Source organism: Ranitomeya variabilis, chromosome 3 (genome assembly GCF_051348905.1).
Source record: "Ranitomeya variabilis isolate aRanVar5 chromosome 3, aRanVar5.hap1, whole genome shotgun sequence".
Lineage (NCBI taxonomy): Eukaryota > Metazoa > Chordata > Amphibia > Anura > Dendrobatidae > Ranitomeya > Ranitomeya variabilis.
Genome location: NC_135234.1, coordinates 415418648 through 415438808, shown reverse-complemented (window position 1 = coordinate 415438808; position 20161 = coordinate 415418648). Strand labels below are relative to the sequence as shown.

Sequence of the window (20161 nt, the reverse complement as noted above, 5' to 3'; positions counted from 1 at the left end):
CTCTTCACACCCAGTTTCAGATCAGGCATAGGAGTTTACCGAAGCAATCCCTGTAGCAAAGCTGCACTTGACTTCTAGATCTTAGGAAAACTTTGTTTTGAAAGTTTCTAACTTAAAAAGAATATTTTTCTTTTTTCTTTCCCATTCCTTGATCCCATTTTTAGAGATCCCTTGTGAGCATACTGAATGTAGTTACATACTTTCCAGTTGGCATCATCTGTTTTCAGCCCTACTCTGGCATCACTATACAGCTTTTGTAAGGCACCAAATCATTGTGTTCTGGCATTCACTTTTCTCAATACAATGCATTCTATGGGACTGCAGAGCCTTGTTCTGAATTATCATAGATTTTCATTGAAAAGATTATGAAGCAGAGGTCACTTTTTATAGAGTAACGGTTGTGTGACATGTCGGGTTGAAACTTCAGTCACTTGGTGCCAGAGCGAGGCTGAAAACTGATGTTGGCTACCGGTGAGTATGAAATTACGTTCATTACTTGCATACATAAAAGGGCTAAATAAAAATTGCTGAAGTGGTGCTTTTACTATACGTGCTCCTAGTAACTTATTCAGCCTGTGAGTGATTAATGTAAGGGAAAAAGGGAGAGTCGGCTCACCAGATCCACGTTGTAATGAAGCTGTGGAAGTCTTTACACGGAGCCGACCAGGTGCAGTTAGACTGCAAAGAAACAAGAAATCTCCAGCGAAGAATCGTTTTAATAAAACTTCAGAATTTATTTAGACATAAAACATTAGCAGTTCCTCTAGTGGTCTCCAACCAACGCGTTTCGGCTATGCCTTAATCCTGTTTTCTCAGAATTCATCTTGTTCAGGGCCTTTAGGCTACTGTGTGGCTTAATTATGTTGTGTGGCTTAAAGCCCCCTGATAATGCTGGGCCGGTGTGTCAGCGGCGCTCGCGGCTGTCTGCACCTTGGTAAGGAAAGCGACGGGTGCTCCGAAGATGACAGCAGCGCCTCCGCCGCCTGGTGCCCACCTCAAAGTGGCTCCAGCCGCCATCCAGTTAGCAGCCAACTTCCAGATCTCCCCCCCCCCCCGGTGCTGTTCTTTAAAAAGTAGCAATGGGCAGTTGATGCTGGCCTCCCAACAAGCTTTGGCATGAGCTCAGGCTCGGGGACCAAATTCATGCGTGGCTTAGTTGTAGGTTTTCAGCGCAGAACATGCACCACAAAGAAAATCTACAATTTAAGGATTGTGCAGTGAATTTATACAGGGTACAATAAAACCATAGCCATATGAATTTGAGTGAATCTGCATAGGTAGGTCTGAGATACATGAGTGGATCTGACAAAATTAGAGTTCAATAAATCATGTGGATTTTGTTTGGACATTCGACTCAGCAATTCTCTACTATTGTATTGCATATTCTTTGAGCTCTGTAGTCTTTCCAAACCCCATAACCTAATAAATGTAGGATGTAAACAAAAAAGGAAAAAATCAAATGCTCTGCTCATTTGTCTGAGACCGGACGAGGCTTGTTTACTTTGGGAATCCCTGTCAGAATGGCTGTTATAATTCAGGTTTTAATAGGAGCATTCTAGCTAGCGCTGGACTCATGAAGTGCTCACGTTCATATCAGGAAGGAAATGTTCAAATAGTTTTAGGCAGTGACATGGATTTTTTTTTTATAGCAAGTACACCAGCATCAGATCTGAGAGATGTAATCATGTATGCTATTTGTATGATAAAATCTGGTGACAGATACACTTTAATGCTTACATTTTCTCTAAAATGTTAGATCATCTCTGGTGTTTAAATGGAAGAATAGTTTTTGTTGGGGAATTTTGGTATTTTATGGAAGAATTGCTTGTGTTCTGCAAAGTAGCTTCGGGACTTTCCCTAGGTTGTGAAAAGCCACAATGGAGATGCATATGTATTGCAACTAAAAGCAGTTTGCTGGTTAATGGCTGAAACTCACACTGACAAGCATTTTTGGCAAGGTGTTATGATGTGTGGAGCCTGCCTCAAATTGCCAGGAGTTATGTATATAAAACTACATTGCCTAATTGTCATGTTTTGTTAGATCCCAGTGGAGAGTGTAACCCTGATCTTAGGTTAAGAGGTCATCAGAAAGAAGGCTATGGCCTGTCATGGAATTCTAACCTGAGTGGACACCTCCTAAGTGCATCTGATGATCATGTGAGTAGGCTTGTCTTCTATCAGTATATCCTAGTCAACTCCAGTCTTCAAGAGCCACCAATGGGTCATGTTTTCAGGATTCCCTTAGTATGGCCCAGACGGTGCAATTATTGCCTGTGCAGGTTCTGTAATTATCACCTGGGCCATACTAAGCAAATCCTGAAAACATGACCTGTTGTGGCTCTTGAGGACTGGATTTGGGGAACAATGTGCTAGTGGATGGAGATATCCAATTATTGCTGTGAAATATACTGGTATAACAATCCTTTTTGTTTGCAGACTGTTTGCTTGTGGGACATAAGTGCCGGACCCAAAGAAGGCAAAATAATTGATGCTAAAGCAATCTTCACTGGTCATTCAGCAGTGGTGGAGGATGTAGCATGGCATCTATTGCATGAGTCTTTGTTTGGCTCTGTTGCTGACGATCAGAAGCTTATGATGTAAGTGCTAGTTTTGCTTTTGCCATGTCGGTTTTCGTAAACCCCTCAGTTAATATCTGTATGTTAAAAACCTGAATACAGTTGAAGGTGAAAGGAGCAGCAGCCATGCATGACAGTTTCCCAGCACATGCTAAGTATACCTTAAATTTTTCACTTGTGAAAATGTTTTAAGAATTGTTCCTAGAAATACTTGTTTGGCATATTGCATTGTGGGCGCAGTGTTCAAAATCTACAGCAATTTTTACAAACTTATTTCACATTTAAGTATTCTACAAATATGGCAATAAAACACCAATGTGAACCTTGTCTTGCGCTCAAGATGACTTGCGGACCGGTTTGACACTTTCTTCCTCTTCAGTGGATGCTGGCTGTTGCATACACCTGGGCTCCCACTGCCAGTACGTTTAAGGCTGTGTGCACACGATGCGGATTTAGTGCGGATCCGCAGCGGATTTTTCCACACAGAAACTCTGCAGTTCCGCACAGTGATTTACAGTACAACGTAAATCAATAGGAAAAAAAAGGCTGTGCTAATGGTGCGGAAAATTCCGCATGAAATCCGCTGCGGATCAAAAGTAGCATGCTACTACTTTTGTGCGGAACTGCAGCGTTTTTTACACCTGCGGATTTCTATAATGGAAGAGGTCAGAAACGCACAAAATCCGCATAAAATCCACGAAAATCCGCACCTGCGCTTTCTGCCAGGAGATGCGGATTTTGTGCAGAAAATCATAGGCAGCATCATTAGTAAAAAGTTGGTCACACTTGTCAAACACAGTTTGACAAGTGTGACCAGCCGGTCAATCAGTTTTCCAAGCGATGCTACAGATCGCTTGGAAAACGCTAGCATTCTGCAAGCTAATTATGCTTGTAAAACGCTAGTGTTAAGCGGTAATACGCATGCCAATTCCGCATGCGTTTTTCCCACGGCAGGGAGTTCTGGAATTGCCGCATAAATTTTCCGTGGCAATTCCGGACGTGTGCACATAGCCTTATACTGAAAAAGTGAAGATTAATTTAAAATTAAAGAATACTAAAGGTCAAACCTCCCTCCTTATGCCATATTAAAAATATTTTTTGTTAGTATTGCCATGTTCCTAAAAGTCCAATCCATCCATCAAAATATTAAAGTAAATTAATATAATTGGAAACACCAGAATTAACTTTTTTTTTTTTTCCCGCCGCAACATTACAACAAGATGTGATCAAAACATTGTATCTACCCCAAAATGGAATCCGTAAAATCATAAGCTTGGGGCACAAAAAAATAAGTCCCATATCCCGAAAATTAGAAATGTTACTGGTCTGGGAAAATGGCAACAAAAGCAAAATTCTTCCCCCCCCCTTGCAAGTTAACCCCTTCCCGACGTTGCATGTATCCCTACATCCTGGTCAGCTGGTACAGTAAATGTGGTATTTTTGTAGTGATGAGAGCCCGTCTAATTTACGGGTGCATGAGCTGAACACAAGGTACTGGTGACCGCAGCAGCAGTTTGCAAATTTTCACTAAGCCCGTATCCACTGCTGCTTGTCTCTGGAAAACACCCATGGAGTCAAAATAGTCAGTACATCTGTAGATTCCCAGAGGTGTAAATTCCAAAATGGGGTCACTTGAGGGGGGATTCTGCTCTTCTTGCACTTAGGGTACTGTCACACAGTACCATTTTGATCGCTACGACGGTACGATTCGTGACGTTCTAGCGATATCGTTACGATATCGCAGTGTCTGACACGCAGCAGCGATCAGGGATCCTGCTGAGAATCGTACGTCGTAGCAGATCGTGTGGAACTTTCTTTCGTCGCTTGATCACCCGCTGACATCGCTGGATCGTTGTGTGTGACAGCGATCCAGCGATGTGTTCGCTTGTAACCAGGGTAAACATCGGGTAACTAAGCGCAGGGCCGCGCTTAGTAACCCGATGTTTACCGTGGTTACCAGCGTAAAAGTAAAAAAAAAACAAACAGTACATACTCACATTCCGGTGTCTGTCCCCGGCGTCTCAGCTTCTCTCCACTGTGTGAGCGTCTGCCAGCCGGAAAGCGAGCACAGCGGTGACGTCTGACGTCACCGCTGTGCTTGCCGGCTATGGCGCTTACACAGTGGAGAGAAGCAGAACGCCGGGGACAGACACCAGAATGTAAGTATGTACTGTTTGTTTTTTTTTACTTTTACGCTGGTAACCACGGTAAACATCGGGTTACTAAGCGCGGCCCTGCGCTTAGTTACCCGATGTTTACCCTGGTTACCGGGGACTTCGGCATCGCTCCAGCGCCGTGATTGCAACGTGTGACAGCAGTCTACGACGCTGGAGCGATAATCATACGATCGCTGCGACGTCACGGATCGTGCCGTCGTAGCGATCAAAATGGTACTGTGTGACAGTACCCTTAGGGGAAAACTTGGTCTGCAAACTATTCCAGGAAATCTGCGCTGCCCTTTTTTTTTTTTTCCCCAACAACAAAGTTTTGTAAATATAGGGACCACATCGCATTTAACGTGACTGAGACGTCTATGTGACAAATTACCCAAAAGTGACTCCATTATAAAATCTGCACCCCTCAAGGTGTTCAAAACCACATTCAAGAAGTTTATTAACCCTTAAGTTGCATCACGAACTGAAGCAATGTGGAAGGAAAAAATAAAATTTTACAAAAAATTTTTTCACAAAAAATGTACTTTAGACCTAAACTTTTTTTATTTTCACAAGGATAACAAGAGCAAGTAAACCACAAAACTAGTTGTGCAATTTCTCCTGAGCATGCTGATGCCTCATGTGTGGTGGAAATTCACTGTTTGGGCGCATGGCAGGACCCGGAAGGGAAGGAGCACCATTTGACATTTTTAAACACAAAATTAGCTGGAATCAAGAGTGAACACCAAGTCCCGTTTTGAAAGCCCCTGATGTGCCTAAACAGTGGAAACCCCCACAACTGACCCTATTTTGGAAACCAGACCCCTCAAGGAAAAATGCAGTGATCCGCCATACTCTTTTCATATCCGAGCACCTGATGCAAACTCGAGTAGCGAGCACTTGCCCTCAAAGCTATCATCGTGGTTTTTTTTTTCTTTCGAAAAAACCCCAACCCTAACTGCAAATATATAAAAAAAAATATTACATTTTTTTATTTTGATCACTGATAGACCCTTGCAGTGTGATCAAAAGGAACCAGTACATGTGCTTTTTTTGTACTTTTGAATGACAACATTGGTTTTACCATGTCGTGTACTCGAAAACGGGGAAAAAAATTCCAATTGCAGTTAAATTGCAAAAAGTGGAATCCCACACTTGTTTTTTTGTTTGGCTTTTTTGCTAGGTTCACTAAATGCTAAAACCGATCTGCCATTATGATTCTCCAGGTCATTACAAGATCATAGACACCAAACATGTCTAGGTTCTTTTTTTTTTTTTTATCTAAGTGGTGAAAAAAAATCCAAACTTTGTTAAAAAAAAAAATAAAGCCATTTTCCGACACCCATAGCGTCTCCATTTTTTGTGATCTGGGGTCAGGTGAGGGCTTATTTTTTGCGTGCCGAGCTGACATTTTTAAAGATACCATTTTGGTGCAGATACGATCTTTTGATCGCCCGTTATTGCATTTTAATCCAATGTCGCAGCAACCAAAAAAAAGTAATTCTAACACTTTGAATTTTTTATTTTTTTTGCCTGCTACGCCGTTTAGCAATCAGGTTAATCTTTTTTGATTGGGTGATTCTGAATGCGGCGATGCCAAATGTGTAGGTTTGATTGTGGAGCCTGCTGAAAGACTAAGGGACCTTTTTAAACGCTTAGGAAGCATTTGCAGGTGTTTTTTGTTAATTCTAATTTACTGAGATAATGACTATTGGGTTTTCATTGGCTGTAAGCCATAATCATCAACATTAACAGAAATAAACACGTGAAATAGATCACTGTCTGTAATGACTCTATATAATGAGTTTCACTTTTTGTATTGAAGAATTGAAATAAACTAACTTTTTGCTGATATTCTAATTTAGTGAGAAGCCCCTGTATATGTGCATTCACACTTTCACGCACTCACATTTTGATGCACACATACATTTTCACATACGTATAGACACATGCATACACACACCTATCCTTCTATATCAAATAAGCCATGGAGGTCTGCCACATGGTTTTATAGATCAGCTGGAAAGAGCTGCAGAAACCACTGAGAGGTGGGGGTACAGTGCCGTGAACCCTCCTCCCCAATCCCTAAACGTGATGATGCTGGTTGGGAACGGTGCAGGGAGCAGAAGACACATAGTAAGTCCTGCTCTTTATCCACTTAAGTCCCCACTGGTGTGCAGCCCAGGCCTCCTAAGTCTACAGGTTAACACTCGTCATTGAGGTGCGCCATGCAGGAAGTCAGGGCCATCAACCGGTGAGCGCTGTCATTGATCAGTCTCTTCCTGCATGATGTGCCCTCTCCCTGGCTCTTAGTTCCTAAATGAATGAGTGGGAGGGTACCGGTGTCAGTGATCACTGGAAACTGACTCGCCCCACAGCAGATGTGTACACTCCTGCGTGCAAGGGTCCCACCTCCAGGCCCAGATGCAGCTGACTCATCAGTAGGTCTGCCACTGCCTGCTTGTTTACATGTTGCTTTTTTGCCACAGGACAAAATGCAATGTTTTACTATACCAGTGAAGTGAATAAGATTTCTAAAGTCTCATGCACATGCTGCTTATTTTTTCATTGCTGATTTAAAGCAGATTCAAACCTACAGCATGTCAATTCTTCCAGCATTTTTTTATCTGCAAAACTTGTTCATGCTAAAAGACATGGTGTTGCTGTAGAAATCTGTTGCAAGTACTTGATGTGCACATATAACAATGCCTGTCATGACAGGGGGTGTATACGCCTTGGTCTCGCCAAGCTTACTGCGCAAGTTCTCTCCCAGTCCAGAGTGCACCATTCCTGTCCCCGTTTGACTTGAAATCCTGCGCATGCCAATTTTTTTTGGTGCTGGTGCACCCCCCCAATGGACATGTTTTCAAGGATGATTTTGTGACTTTCAGGATACTGACTCAAAGTAACTATTTTGCCTTGTGCGTGAATCGTGTTACTGTATCTTGCAGCTTGCATTCAAATACCGCTGTTTATGAATCAATTGCCAATAGGAGCATGGGGGCAGGTTAATGGGTTGTTTGCTCATGATGTTTCCTTTAAGCTGGAAAAAATGTGTTTATAATTTATGCCACTGTCTGGTATAGATGTTAGTAAACTTGATGGACTGACCACACAAAAAAAAAATCTAGATTAAGATCAAATTGTCCTTAAAGGGGTTGTCTGGGCTTATCACGAAAGTCTGCAGTCATTCTTAAACTACACACTTCTGAATCCTCAGTGTGCACTGTGAAGATCCGTCGGTGCTGAGACAAAGCGATGCTATGTGTATAGTTCTGGACAAATTTCGGCTATACGTACGCAGCCTTGCTGAAGTCGCTTGTCAGAATTTGATTGGGAGTATGCACATTGCTTGCTTGCTGTCATATGACCACTGTTTCCTCACCAGAGAAATGGCAGGAGGTTGAGAAGTGTAGACATAGATGGACATGTAATATGCTTGTCTATTGACCAATTACCTGAAACCAACATATTTTATCTGGCAGATGGGACACACGGTCAAATACAACTTCTAAGCCAAGTCATTCCGTGGATGCACACACCGCTGAAGTCAACTGCTTATCTTTCAATCCATATAGCGAATTTATCCTGGCTACTGGCTCCGCTGATAAGGTGTGTTCTCGCATTGTCGACAATATTGCAATGTGTATTGAGAAATTGTGTAGAAGGTCTCTTGTCTCTAGAAGACCTGTTCATCCTTTTTCCATGGAATATAGACCTATTACTTATTGAAACCTACCTTATATACTCGTGTATAAGCCGAGTTTTTCAGCACAGGACAGCGACGGGGGAGCCTCGCATACCAGGCCTATACTCGCGTCAATAAGCTTACCCAAATTTTTATTTTTTTTTAGGTAAAATTAGATGCCTCGGCTTATACTCTGGTCGGCTTATACTTGAGTACATACGGTAATTCTTCCCTCATTACTTTATGTATTCCAGTAAAGCTGCAGTTTGCTCCCATCCTATTACCCAAAACCTAAAGAAGAGTTCTTTAGTCATATGTAAGCGAACTATAGTGAGGTTAGCGATTCCTAAAGTGTCTACCTGATCGCAAGGTGTGACTAAAGTGGTGACACTTTGGATAGATTGAAAAGTGTAGGTGCCAGCTGTCCATATGAGATTTGATATGCAGATCAAGCTTGTGTTGTGCTCACTGGTTTTCTGTTGTAGACTGTGGCGCTGTGGGATCTCCGGAACCTGAAGCTTAAACTTCATTCATTTGAGTCCCATAAAGATGAGATATTTCAGGTGTGTGTGTACTGAAAATATCTTGATGTTGTGCTATCTGATATGATCTGTGACCTCTTGATAGTCGCTTGCAGCCTGCTTGTGTGTGGCCCTAATTGCGATCTCCTTACTAGGTTCACTGGTCACCACATAATGAAACCATCCTGGCTTCAAGTGGAACTGATCGCAGACTTAATGTTTGGGATTTGAGGTATGTATAAATATAAGGGAGTTGTACTCAATCCCCCACCCCAAGTTCATAATGGTAAGCCTTTATCGATTGTCTAATTTATTTCAGTTGCCTCAAAGCAAACTTTCTCTGTATTTAGGGTAGTTAAAAAAAAAAAGTGACTTTTTTTTTTAATTATTATTATTAATGTAGCTAATGCTTGGACAGTTTTGATATTTTTGTTCTGCAGTCAAGGTTTTAGATTCACAACTGAAATCTATAATTTTATTTTTCATCAGTAAAATCGGTGAGGAGCAGTCAGCAGAAGATGCTGAGGATGGACCCCCTGAACTATTGGTAGGCTTCCATTTTCTTGAGAATGTATAGTGCTGGGAAGGTAACTGTCAGCGATTAGTTGTTTTGGCCATAAATAACCCAACACTCCATAGGCTGCATTCACAGGTTCAGGATTTTGTAGCTGAATGTCAGAAAACACACGAAATACAGCAAAAAAGAGAAAAGACTAGACCAATGATGGTATGCACACCCAAAAATTATAAAAAATCAGAAAACTTTTATTACACCTCAAAAAAGGTGTAATAATAAAAGTTTTCAGATTTTTTTTTTTATAATTTTCGGGTGTGCATACCATCATTAGTCTAGTCTTTTCTCTTTTTTGCTGTATCTAGGTTGCCCTACAGACTAGGTTTTGCACCCTGTATCATCATCAGTATAGGGGTGCACCCCCTTTACATATATTTACAAGAAAACACAAAAAAGACACTGTTCATCTTCTCTTTCATAGCTGGTTCTTGTTTATGATCCATGGGCAACTTTAATCCCTTACCAACATTTGATGTACTGGTATGCCATATGTTGGCTCCTTGACTATTGAATAATTAACGTATATATGATTCATAATCAAGCATATGATGACTAAGATTAGGGGGGGGGGGGGGAGTGTTTTTTCGGAAGTGAACTAGTCAGCCAAGCTTTTTTTTTTTTTTTTTTTTAAGAAAAAAGTGTATTACTGTGAATCTGGAATATAGTAGAGAACTATTTGAACACTACAGTGGGGAAGTCGACACTTGAGGCAGTGAAGTGGCAGCTGTGGTCACATGGGTTGTCTTTGTTTCAATAATTTAATTTTTAAGTACCATATATACTTGACTATAAGCCGAGACCCCTAATTTTGTCCCCAAGAACTAAGAGAACTTTTTGACTTGAGTATAAGCCTAGGGTGGAAAATGCAGCAGCTACTGGTAAATTTCAAAAATAAAAAGATACCAATAAAAGTAAAATTAATTGAGACATCAGAAGGTTAAGTGTTTTTGAATATCCATATTGAATGAGGAGCCCCATATAATGTTCCATAAAGTTCATGATGGGCCACATAAGATGCTCCATAGAATATTATGCCCCATATAATGCTGCACAAAGGTTGATGGGCCCCATAAGATGCTCCATAGAATAATATGCCCCGTATGCTGCTGCGATTTTTTTTTTTTAAAATGACATACTCTCCTCTCGTCGCTGGGGAAGAGGTGCCGGGGTCCTGAGCAGGCAGGGACCCCAGCGCGCTATGGCGGCCAGGTGCCGGTGTTGCCGCTGGCTCAAGACATCTGCACTTGCGATATTCACCTTTCCCCGTTCTGCCGCCGCCGTGTCTTCCGGGTCTTTGCAGTGACTGTTCAGGCAGAGGGCGCGCACTAAACACGTCATTGCGCCCTCTGACCTGAGTGTCACAGCCAGAGGACGCGGAAGACACAGCCTGGCGGTGAAACGGGGACAGGTGAATATCTCATGGCTCGCCCCCTCCTGGCACGGTCTCTATGTCCCTACTTCTCCGATGGTCTCCGGCGCGCGCCAGCAGCTTGCTCCTGTGTTCAGCAGTCACATGGTATCGCTCATTAAAGTAATGAATATGCGCTCCACGCCTATGGGAGTGGAGTCACGTGCATATTCATTACTTTAATGAGCGGTACCACGTGACCGCTGAACACAAAAAGCTGTCTGCGCCGGAGAAGCATAGAAGTGCAGAGACCACAATAATAGCTGGTGAGTGTGATGTGACAGCCGCCGCTCCCCCACCAACCCCCTGGGACAATGACTCGAGTATAACCGAGAAGGGCACTTTTTGCCTGAAAATCTGAGCTTATACTAGAGTATATACGGTATTTACAAATGTAGAAAGAGGGAAATATAGTATGGAGAGAGAAAAAAAATAAAGTAGATTAGATGGGGAGGGAAAGGAGAACTTGAAATGTAAGTACATGTGAAGCGACATCAAAGTTTATCATAATAAATATGAGAAATTCAAATCATCCCCCTTTTTCCTCATTAACCCCTCTCTGACCTTAAACCTACTATACTGTCGAGGTGACCTGGGCCTATCTGACCCTCGACAGGATAGTACGTCATATGCCTGCGTGCTTTTCTGAGACCCTCGGAGCAACGTGATGTGATTGCGTTGCTCCGAGGGTCTCCTACCTCATCCCTGCAGGCCCGGATCCAAAATGGCCACGGGGGGCCTTCAGGTCCTGCAGGGAGGTGGCTTCCAAGCGCCTGCTCAGAGCAGGCGCCGGAAAGCCTCCCTGCACTGCCTCAGATCGCTGATCTGACACAGTGCACTGCAAAATGTCAGATCAGCGATCTGTCACTTTACTGTGATGCCCCCCTTGAGGCAATGTAAAAAATATTTACAAGTGTTAAAAAAAAAAAATCCTAAATAAAGAAGAAAAAAAATATTTTTCCAATAAATACATTTTTGTCTTAATAAAAAACAATAGTACACATTTAGTATCGCCACGTCCGTAACGACCCGACCTATAAAATTGTCCCACTAGTTAACCCCTTCAGTGATCACCGTAAAGAGGCAAAAAACACTTTATTATCATACCACCGAACAAAAAGTGAAATAACATGCGATCAAAAAGACGGATATAAATAACCATGGTACCGCTGAAAGTCATCTTGTCCCACAAAAAACGAGCCGCCATACAGCATCAGCAAAAAATAGGTTATAGTCCTCAGAATATAGCGATGCAAAATAATTGTTTTTTATACAAAATCTATTTTATCGTATAAAAGCGCCAAAACAAAAACCATGATATAAATGAGGTATCGCTGTAATCGTACTGACCCGAAGAATAAAACTGGTTTATCAACTTTATCAAATGTGGAACGGTATAACCCCCCCCCCCCCCCCCCCCCCCAAAGAAATTCACGAATTGCTGGTTTTTGTTCATTCTGCCTCACAAAAATCAGAATAAAAAGCAATCAAAAAATGTCACGTGCCCAAAAATGGTACCAGTAAGAACGTCAATTCATCCCGCAAAAAACAGGACCTCACATGACTGTGGACCAAAATATCGAAAAATTATACCTCTCAAAATGTGGAAACGCAAAAACTATTTTTTGCAATAAGTCTGTGTGCGACAGCTGCCAATCCTAAAAATCCGCTAAAATTCCTGCTATAAAAGTAAATCAAACCCCCCTTCATCACCCCCTTAGTTAGGGAAAAATAATAAAATTTAAAAAATGTATTTATTTCCATTTTCCCGTTAGGGTTAAGGTTGGGGCTACAGTTGGGGTTGGGATTAGGGTTAGGGGTGTGTCAGGGTTAGGGGTGTGGTTAGGACGATGGGTGTGTTGGAGTTAGGGGTGTGGTTAGGGTGACGAGTGTGTTGGAGTTAGGCATGTGGTTGGGGTTAGGGGTGTGTTGGGGTTAGGGTTTCAGTTAGAATTGGGGGGTTTCCACTGTTTAGGCACATCAGGGTCTCTCCAAACGCGACATGGCATCCGATCTAAATTCCAGCCAATTCTGCGTTGAAAAAGTAAGAGAGTGCTCCTTCCCTTCCAAGCTCTCCCGTGCGCCAAAACGGGTTTACTCCAACATATGGGATATCAGCGTACTTGGGACAAATTGGACAACAACTTTTGGGGTCCAATTTCTCTGGTTACCCTTGGGAAAATAAAAATTTGTGGGGGCTAAATCATTTTTGTAGGAAAAAAATGTTTTATTTTCACGGCTCTGCGTTATAAACTGTAGTGAAACACTTGGGGGTTCAAAGTTCTCACAACATATCTAGATAAGTTCCTTGGGGGGTCTAGTTTCCAATATGGAGTCACTTGTGGGAGGTTTCTACTGTTTAGGTACATCAGGGGCTCTGCAAACGCCTACAGACCATTCCTTCTAAGTCTGCATTCCAAACGGCGTGCCTTCCCTTCCAAGCTCTGCCATGCGCCCAAACAGTAGTTTTCTCCCACATTTGGGGTATCGGTGTACTCGGGACAAATTGGACAACAACTTTTGGGGTCCAATGTCTCCTGTTACCCTTGGGAAAATACAAAACTGGGGGCTAAAAAATAAGTTTTGTGGGGGAAAAAAAGATTTTTTTCACGGCTCTGCGTTATAAACTGTAGTGAAACTCGTGGGGATTCAAAGTGCTCACCACACATCTAGATAAGTTCCTTAGGGGGTCTACTTTCCAAAATGGTGTCACTTGTGGGGGGTTTCAATGTTTAGGAACATCAGGGGCTCTTCAAACGCAACATGGCGTCCTATCTCAATTCCAGTCAATTTTGCATTGAAAAGTCAAATGGCGCTCCTTCCCTTCTGAGCTCTGCCATGCGCTCAAACAGTGGTTTACCCCCACATATGGGGTGTCGGCGTACTCAGGACAAATTGCACAACAACTTTTGGGGTCCAATTTCTCCCTTTTTGGGGTCCAATTCTACCCTTGGTAAAATAAAACAAATTGGAGCTAAAGTAAATTTTTTGTGAAAAAAAGTTAGATGTTAGTTTTTGGTTTTTTTAACATTCCAAAAATTCCTGTGAAACACCTGAAGGGTTAATAAACTTCTTGAATATGGTTTTGAGCACCTTGAAGGGTGCAGTTTTTAGAATGGTGTCACACTTGGTTATTTTCTATCACATAGACTCCTCAAAGTGACTTCAAATGTGATGTAGTCCCTAAAAAAAATGGTGGTGTAAAAATGAGAAATTGCTGATCAACTTTTAAACCCTTATACCTCCCTAGCAAAAAAAAAAAAAATATTTTGGTTCCAAAATTGTGCTGAAGTATTTTGTGTGACATAACTCTGATTTAAGGGCATAAAAATTCAAGTTGGACAATTGCCAAATTTCCGTTTTTGTTTTTTTTTTCGCAAATAAACGCAAGTAATATCAAAGAAATTTTAACAATAACATGAAGTACAATGTCACGAGAAAACAATGTCAAAATCACTGGGATCCGTTGAAGCATTCCAGAGTTATAAGCTCATAAAGGGACAGTGGTCAGAATTGTAAAATTTGGCCCGGTCCTTAACGTGCAAACCACCCTTGGGGGGTAAAGAGGTTAAAAATTAAAAAAAAAAATACACAAGGTATATCTGTTAGTTGGATATATCAAGTAAATTATAAAATTAATGCAATCTGTAAATTGCATAACAAGAAAAAAAACTGCAGTATTTGGCTGCCACAAAACCCACAATTATGTGATAAAAATCAAAATATCGGACCTACCCCAAGTGATATAAATAAAAACAATTTGGGGCACAGAAAACAAGCCCTCACACAGGTCCATATCCCGAAAATGGTATGGCTCTCAAAAAGTAAGGACCCAAGATTATTATTTTTTTGTTAACACAAATGTTTAATTTGTTTAACCACTTAAATAAAATAACTCCATGTTTGGTATCTGCAGAATCACATTGCTTGGTCCCTTTTACCATCAAATGAGCAAATAAACACAAACAATTGTGTATTGCGTGTTTTGGTTTTTTTTTTTTTGTTTTTTTTTTACTATTTTACCGCATTTCAAAGGTTTTCCCACTTTTCAAGACAGCAACATGATAAAATAGATGAAGGAATTCAAAAGTACACCTTGTCCTGCAAAAAACAAATCCTCACAATGCTGTTGACAGAAAAATAAAAACATGGCTCTTGGAATAAGGAGAGGAATAAACAATAGTGCAAAACAATTGTTGCTTGGTCGTCGTAAAGGGTTTAACTTAAAAAAAAAAAAAAAAAAAGCACAAATGTAAACCCTTGTTAGCAAATATGAAAAAAAAAAAAAGCTATGAAAATGGTTTCAGTAACCCAAAAATACAAGGTTGACTAAACCTTTAAGTGTGTAAAATCGATAGTATATCACCACAGATCGTGCATCAAAATAAACTTTTTTTTTAATTTATTTTTTTTTTTTTTATTTTGATGCACGATCTGTGGTGATATACTGCTATCGATTTTACACACTTAACCCCTTCAAGTCGCGGCCCTTTTTCGTTTTTGCATCTTCGTTTTTCACTTCCCTCCTTCCCAGAGCCATAACTTTTATTTTTCCGTCAATATGGTCATGTGAGGGCTTATTTTTTGCGGGACGAGTTGTACTTTTGAATGATACCATTGGTTTTACCATTTTACTAGAAAACGGGGGAAAAAATTCCAAGTGCGGTGAAATTGCAAAAAAAGTGCAATTCCACACTTGTTTTTTGTTTGGCATTTTTGCTAGGTTCATTAAATGCTAAAACTAACCTGCCATTGTGATTCTCTAGGTCATTACGAGTTCATAGACACCTAATATGTCTAGATTATTTTTTATCCAAGTGGTGAAAAGAAATTCAAAACTTTGCTTAAAAAAAAAAAGTGCCTTTTTCCGATACCCGAAGCGTCTCCATTTTTCGTGATCTGGGGTCGGGTGAGGGCTTATTTTTTGCGTGCCGAGCTGACGTTTTTAATATCACTTTTGTGCAGATATGTTCTTTTGATCGCCCGTTATTGCATTTTAATGCAATGTCGCGGCGACCAAAAAAAACTTAATTCTGGCGTTTCGATTTTTTTTCGCTACGCTGTTTAGCGATCAGGTTAATGCTTTTTTTTATTGATTGGGTGATTCTGAACGCGGCGATACCAAATATGTGTAGGTTTGATTTTTTTTTGATTTTTTTTTTTAGGATGGGGCGAAAGAGGGGTGATTTAAACTTATATTTTTTATATTTTTTTCATATTTTTAAAAACACTTTTTTTTTTTACTTGTGCCATGCTTCAATAGCCTCCATGGGAGGCTAGAAGCTGGCACCACTCGATTGGCTCAGCTACATAGCAGCGATCATGAGATCGCTGCTATGTAGCTGAATTGCAGGTGTGCTGTGAGCGCCGACCACGGGGGGGCGCTCACAGCAGGCCGGCATTAGTAACCATAGAGGTCTCAAGGACCTCTATGGTTACCATCCTGATGCATCGCCGACCCCCGATCATGTGACAGGGGTCGGCGATGACGTCAATTCCGGCCGCCCGGCAGGAAGCGCCGGTTAAATGCCGCTGTCTGCGTTTGACAGCGGCATTTAACAGGTTAATAGCGGCGGGTGAATAGCGATTTCACCCGCCGCTATTGCACACACATGTCAACTGTACAAAACAGCTGACATGTCGCGACTTTGATGTGGGCTCAGCGCCGGAGCCCTGCATCAAAGGGGGAGACACGACATGCGCAGTACATGTACGGCGCATGTCGTGAAAGCGTTAAAGGTTTAGTCAACCTTGTATTTTTGGGTTACTGAAACCATTTTCATAGCTTTTTTTTTTTTTTTCATATTTGATAACAAGGGTTTACGTTTGTGCTTTTTTTTTTTTTTTTCTCCTCCCTCCCCTTCTTTTCACTCATCCTTGATGATCCCCCAGCATCTGGGTCTGAAAATGGTAGGGGTCATCCGGTGAATGTGATAATTATCAGTTCTGTTCACTGTGTGAAATTGTGTAGTGCTCGCTGTTCTCTTCAGAGTCCTTGGTTGATGGCTGAGCACTAGTGATGAGCGAGTGTACTCGTTGCTCGGGTGGTCTTCGAGTATTTGACTGCTCAGAGATTAAGTTTTCATCACCTCAGCAGCATGATTTACAGCTATTAGCCAGCTTGATTACATGTGGGGATTACCTAGTAACAAGGCAACCTCCACATGTACTCGGCCTGGCTAATAGCTGTAAATCATTCAGCTGCTGTGATGAAAACTAAATCTCCGAACACTAACAAATACTCGGAGGTCACCCGAGTAACGAGTACACTCGCTTATCACTACTGAGCACCTGTTCTGCTCCTACTAGAATACAAATACAGGAGCTTTACACAACATTTCCCCATGCACAAAACCTATGCTAGCTACCTGCTGTCAAGACAGTGTGTAGTCGTTAAAGGGTTTAACTTGTAAAGAAAATATAATTGTTGAAATGCATTTTAAAATTTTCTTAATAGTTTATCCATGGAGGACACACTGCAAAGATTTCAGATTTCAGCTGGAACCCAAATGAGCCGTGGGTCATCTGTTCGGTGTCTGAAGACAACATTATGCAGATTTGGCAGATGGTAAGCTATATGTGCACCAATCCAAATTAACTTATGTCACTAAGTATTCTCAGATCTTTTCTTTCAAATGTGACTTTGCATTGTTACCACTGTGTGTGAATTTTCTTTTAAGTTCTTGAGCTTTCTTTTTTTTTTTTTTTTTTTTTTTTCAGGCTGAGAATATTTATAATGATGAAGAGCCGGACATACAACCTTCTGAATTGGAAGCACAAGGATCTTAGACATTGCCTTTTTTCCACTTTTTTTTTTTTTTCTCCATGCAGACTTCCACACAGTGTGAAGTGGTTGATATTCATCTAAGTTATCTTGTTAACTGAATACAGCACACTTTAATTTTTCCATATATATATTGTATTGTACTGATGTGTGTATGTGACACAAGACTTGCGAAATGGTTGGTGGAATAAAATTTTTCTTCCTGTAGTCTCTGAAGTCAGCTTTATATGTGAAATGGGAGTGACCATGAGTCAACTTATTAATTGCCTGAAAGTATAAATCCCCCCCCTTTTTTTTTTTTTCTGTTGCTCAATAGGTTATGGGTACATTTCCATGGACCTAGCAATAATGGTAAGCTACTAATTGTAGTTGATTATAAGCATCCTAACATAGCTCAAGTAGAGAGTGAAATGCTGCAACAAGTGACTAGTGTTCTTATGGGGGATTTCAGCTGCTTCAGTTCATGGTCTGTGCATACATATCACAAGGATGGGAGGAAGCACAAGTGACTAAGTGCTTATACAGACGATACAGCGGGAGCTCATTGCTCCTGTGATAAAACAGGCAGGGAAATGTTACTTTCAGAAAGCAGTTGCAAGCCCCTGCTGTCAGCTGAATACTCACGTACCATAAGTGACTTGTTCTTCCTCCCCTGGCCATGATCTTTGATGTGTAAACCATGAAGTCAGACTTGGCAAACAAGATGGTGGATACATAGTAGGGGCATGTGCATAAACCTCTCAGTATGGGAAAATTTTAAAGGGGTTGTCCCATAAACAAAGTACTTCTTAATAGACCTTGAAATAAAAATTAATAATCAAGTTCCACAATAAATATATATTGTTTTTATTGGAGGATGACGATACATTGATATTCAAGAAGAATGGAAGGTGAAATCCATGCATGGAAAGTTTGACAGTGGTGATAAAAAATTTTGAAGGCATCCTAGGCTAACCTACAAAAATATATAGCGGAGAGCGATATAACTGACAATCTGCATAGTTTCATGAAAGAAAAGTTGTCTAACCATCATGCTGGTTTTCAATGAGGAGAAAAATGTAGGTGTTGGTCATGCGGAATTTGCTATACCACACCACAGCCTTGTACAGATGCTTCAGAAACTGGGACTAGGACACTAAATATTTACATAAGTAAAAAACTGATTAGGGACAACTATTGGTCATTGTAGGTGGTACATTCTCTAAATGGGCTAAAGTCAGCACAAGGATCAATGTAAAATAGAATCCACACATTCGTGTCACGGTCCGAGTACAGACTGTGATGTGGACCAGACGTGGGTCTCACAACTTGAATTTGATGCACTGGTATGTGACAGTCTGTACTCGGACTGTGACCCACAAATGTGCGAATGAGGCTTTTATGCCCGTTTCTTGTTAATCTGTGACTTTATGAATAGAATTGAACTGAAAGTTATAACTGTCTTTTTACACAAAACTAGGTAGCATAATTTGACAGAAAATACCTAAATGACACCATCTTAAAAACTGCACATATCAAAATCACATTCAATAAGTTAACCCTTTATGTGCTCTACTAGAATTAAAGCAACGTGGAAGGGAAAAAAGACTTTTCCCACAAAAAAAAAACTTTAGTCCCAATTTTTTATTTTTAAAACGATACCCGAAGAAAAATGACCCCAAAATGTGTACAATATTTTCTGAGTACGCCGATGCCCCAAATGTGGTGGAAAATTGTGAGTGCTTGTAAGGGATGGAACACTATTTGACTTTGATAAGGCAAAATTGGCTGGAATTATTAGTGGATCCCAAGTCCCTTATGTTCTTAAACGGTGAAAACCCTTCACTTTGGAAATGAGACCTCTCAATTTATCTAGACGTGTGGTGAGCATCTTGACACCACAGGTGCTTCACAGAATTTTACAATGTTGAACCGTGAAAATTTCAATTTGATTTACTCCCCCTATCTCCCCCCGCAAAAATGTTGCATTTGCCCAAATTGTTTATTTTCACAAGGGTAGCAAGAGAAAATGCATAACAAATTTTGGGTTCTGAGTACAACGATGCCTCATGTGGTGGATAGTTACTATTTGAATTGTGAACAGTACTGGTTCATACGAAGGGAAATATCTTGCGTAAACATGGAATCCCTTAAACTAGTTTTTATTCAATATATAAAACAATACTAGTGTATCAATTTAAATATATGCGTTTTTTAATTGTAACTTTTTGCATTCAAAAGCAAGTATGCACACCAGACACTGCCAGATACCTGTAATGCCTTATACTGGTACTACCTAACTGTGGAGGTTGGCACCCTAAGAAAACGAGATATTGCATCCCTGCATCTCCACATACTACAAATCTGCAACTGCTGGCGGCCTGGTTAAAGGAATCGGTTGACTCTTCATTTTTTTTAGTTAAATTCTCAAGATGATTTTTCTCTGCTAAAAGAAGGCTGTGCATAAACTTAATTAAA

At 40.8% G+C, this 20161-nt stretch overlaps 1 protein-coding gene across 2 annotated transcripts in view; it reads left to right on the top strand.

Moving 5' to 3' along the window:
• Positions 1-17911, top strand: part of RBBP7 (RB binding protein 7, chromatin remodeling factor) — a 98608-nt gene extending 80697 nt beyond the window's left edge. For both annotated transcript variants that reach the window (XM_077296305.1, XM_077296304.1), the window contains exons 5-12: positions 2042-2157; positions 2437-2597; positions 8215-8341; positions 8903-8980; positions 9094-9170; positions 9428-9485; positions 17378-17488; positions 17641-17911. In XM_077296305.1, coding sequence (XP_077152420.1) covers positions 2042-2157; positions 2437-2597; positions 8215-8341; positions 8903-8980; positions 9094-9170; positions 9428-9485; positions 17378-17488; positions 17641-17709 — 797 coding nt within the window. In that variant the 3' untranslated portion in view covers positions 17710-17911. The remainder of the gene's footprint in view (positions 1-2041; positions 2158-2436; positions 2598-8214; positions 8342-8902; positions 8981-9093; positions 9171-9427; positions 9486-17377; positions 17489-17640) is intronic.
• Positions 17912-20161: the final 2250 nt, after the last annotated feature.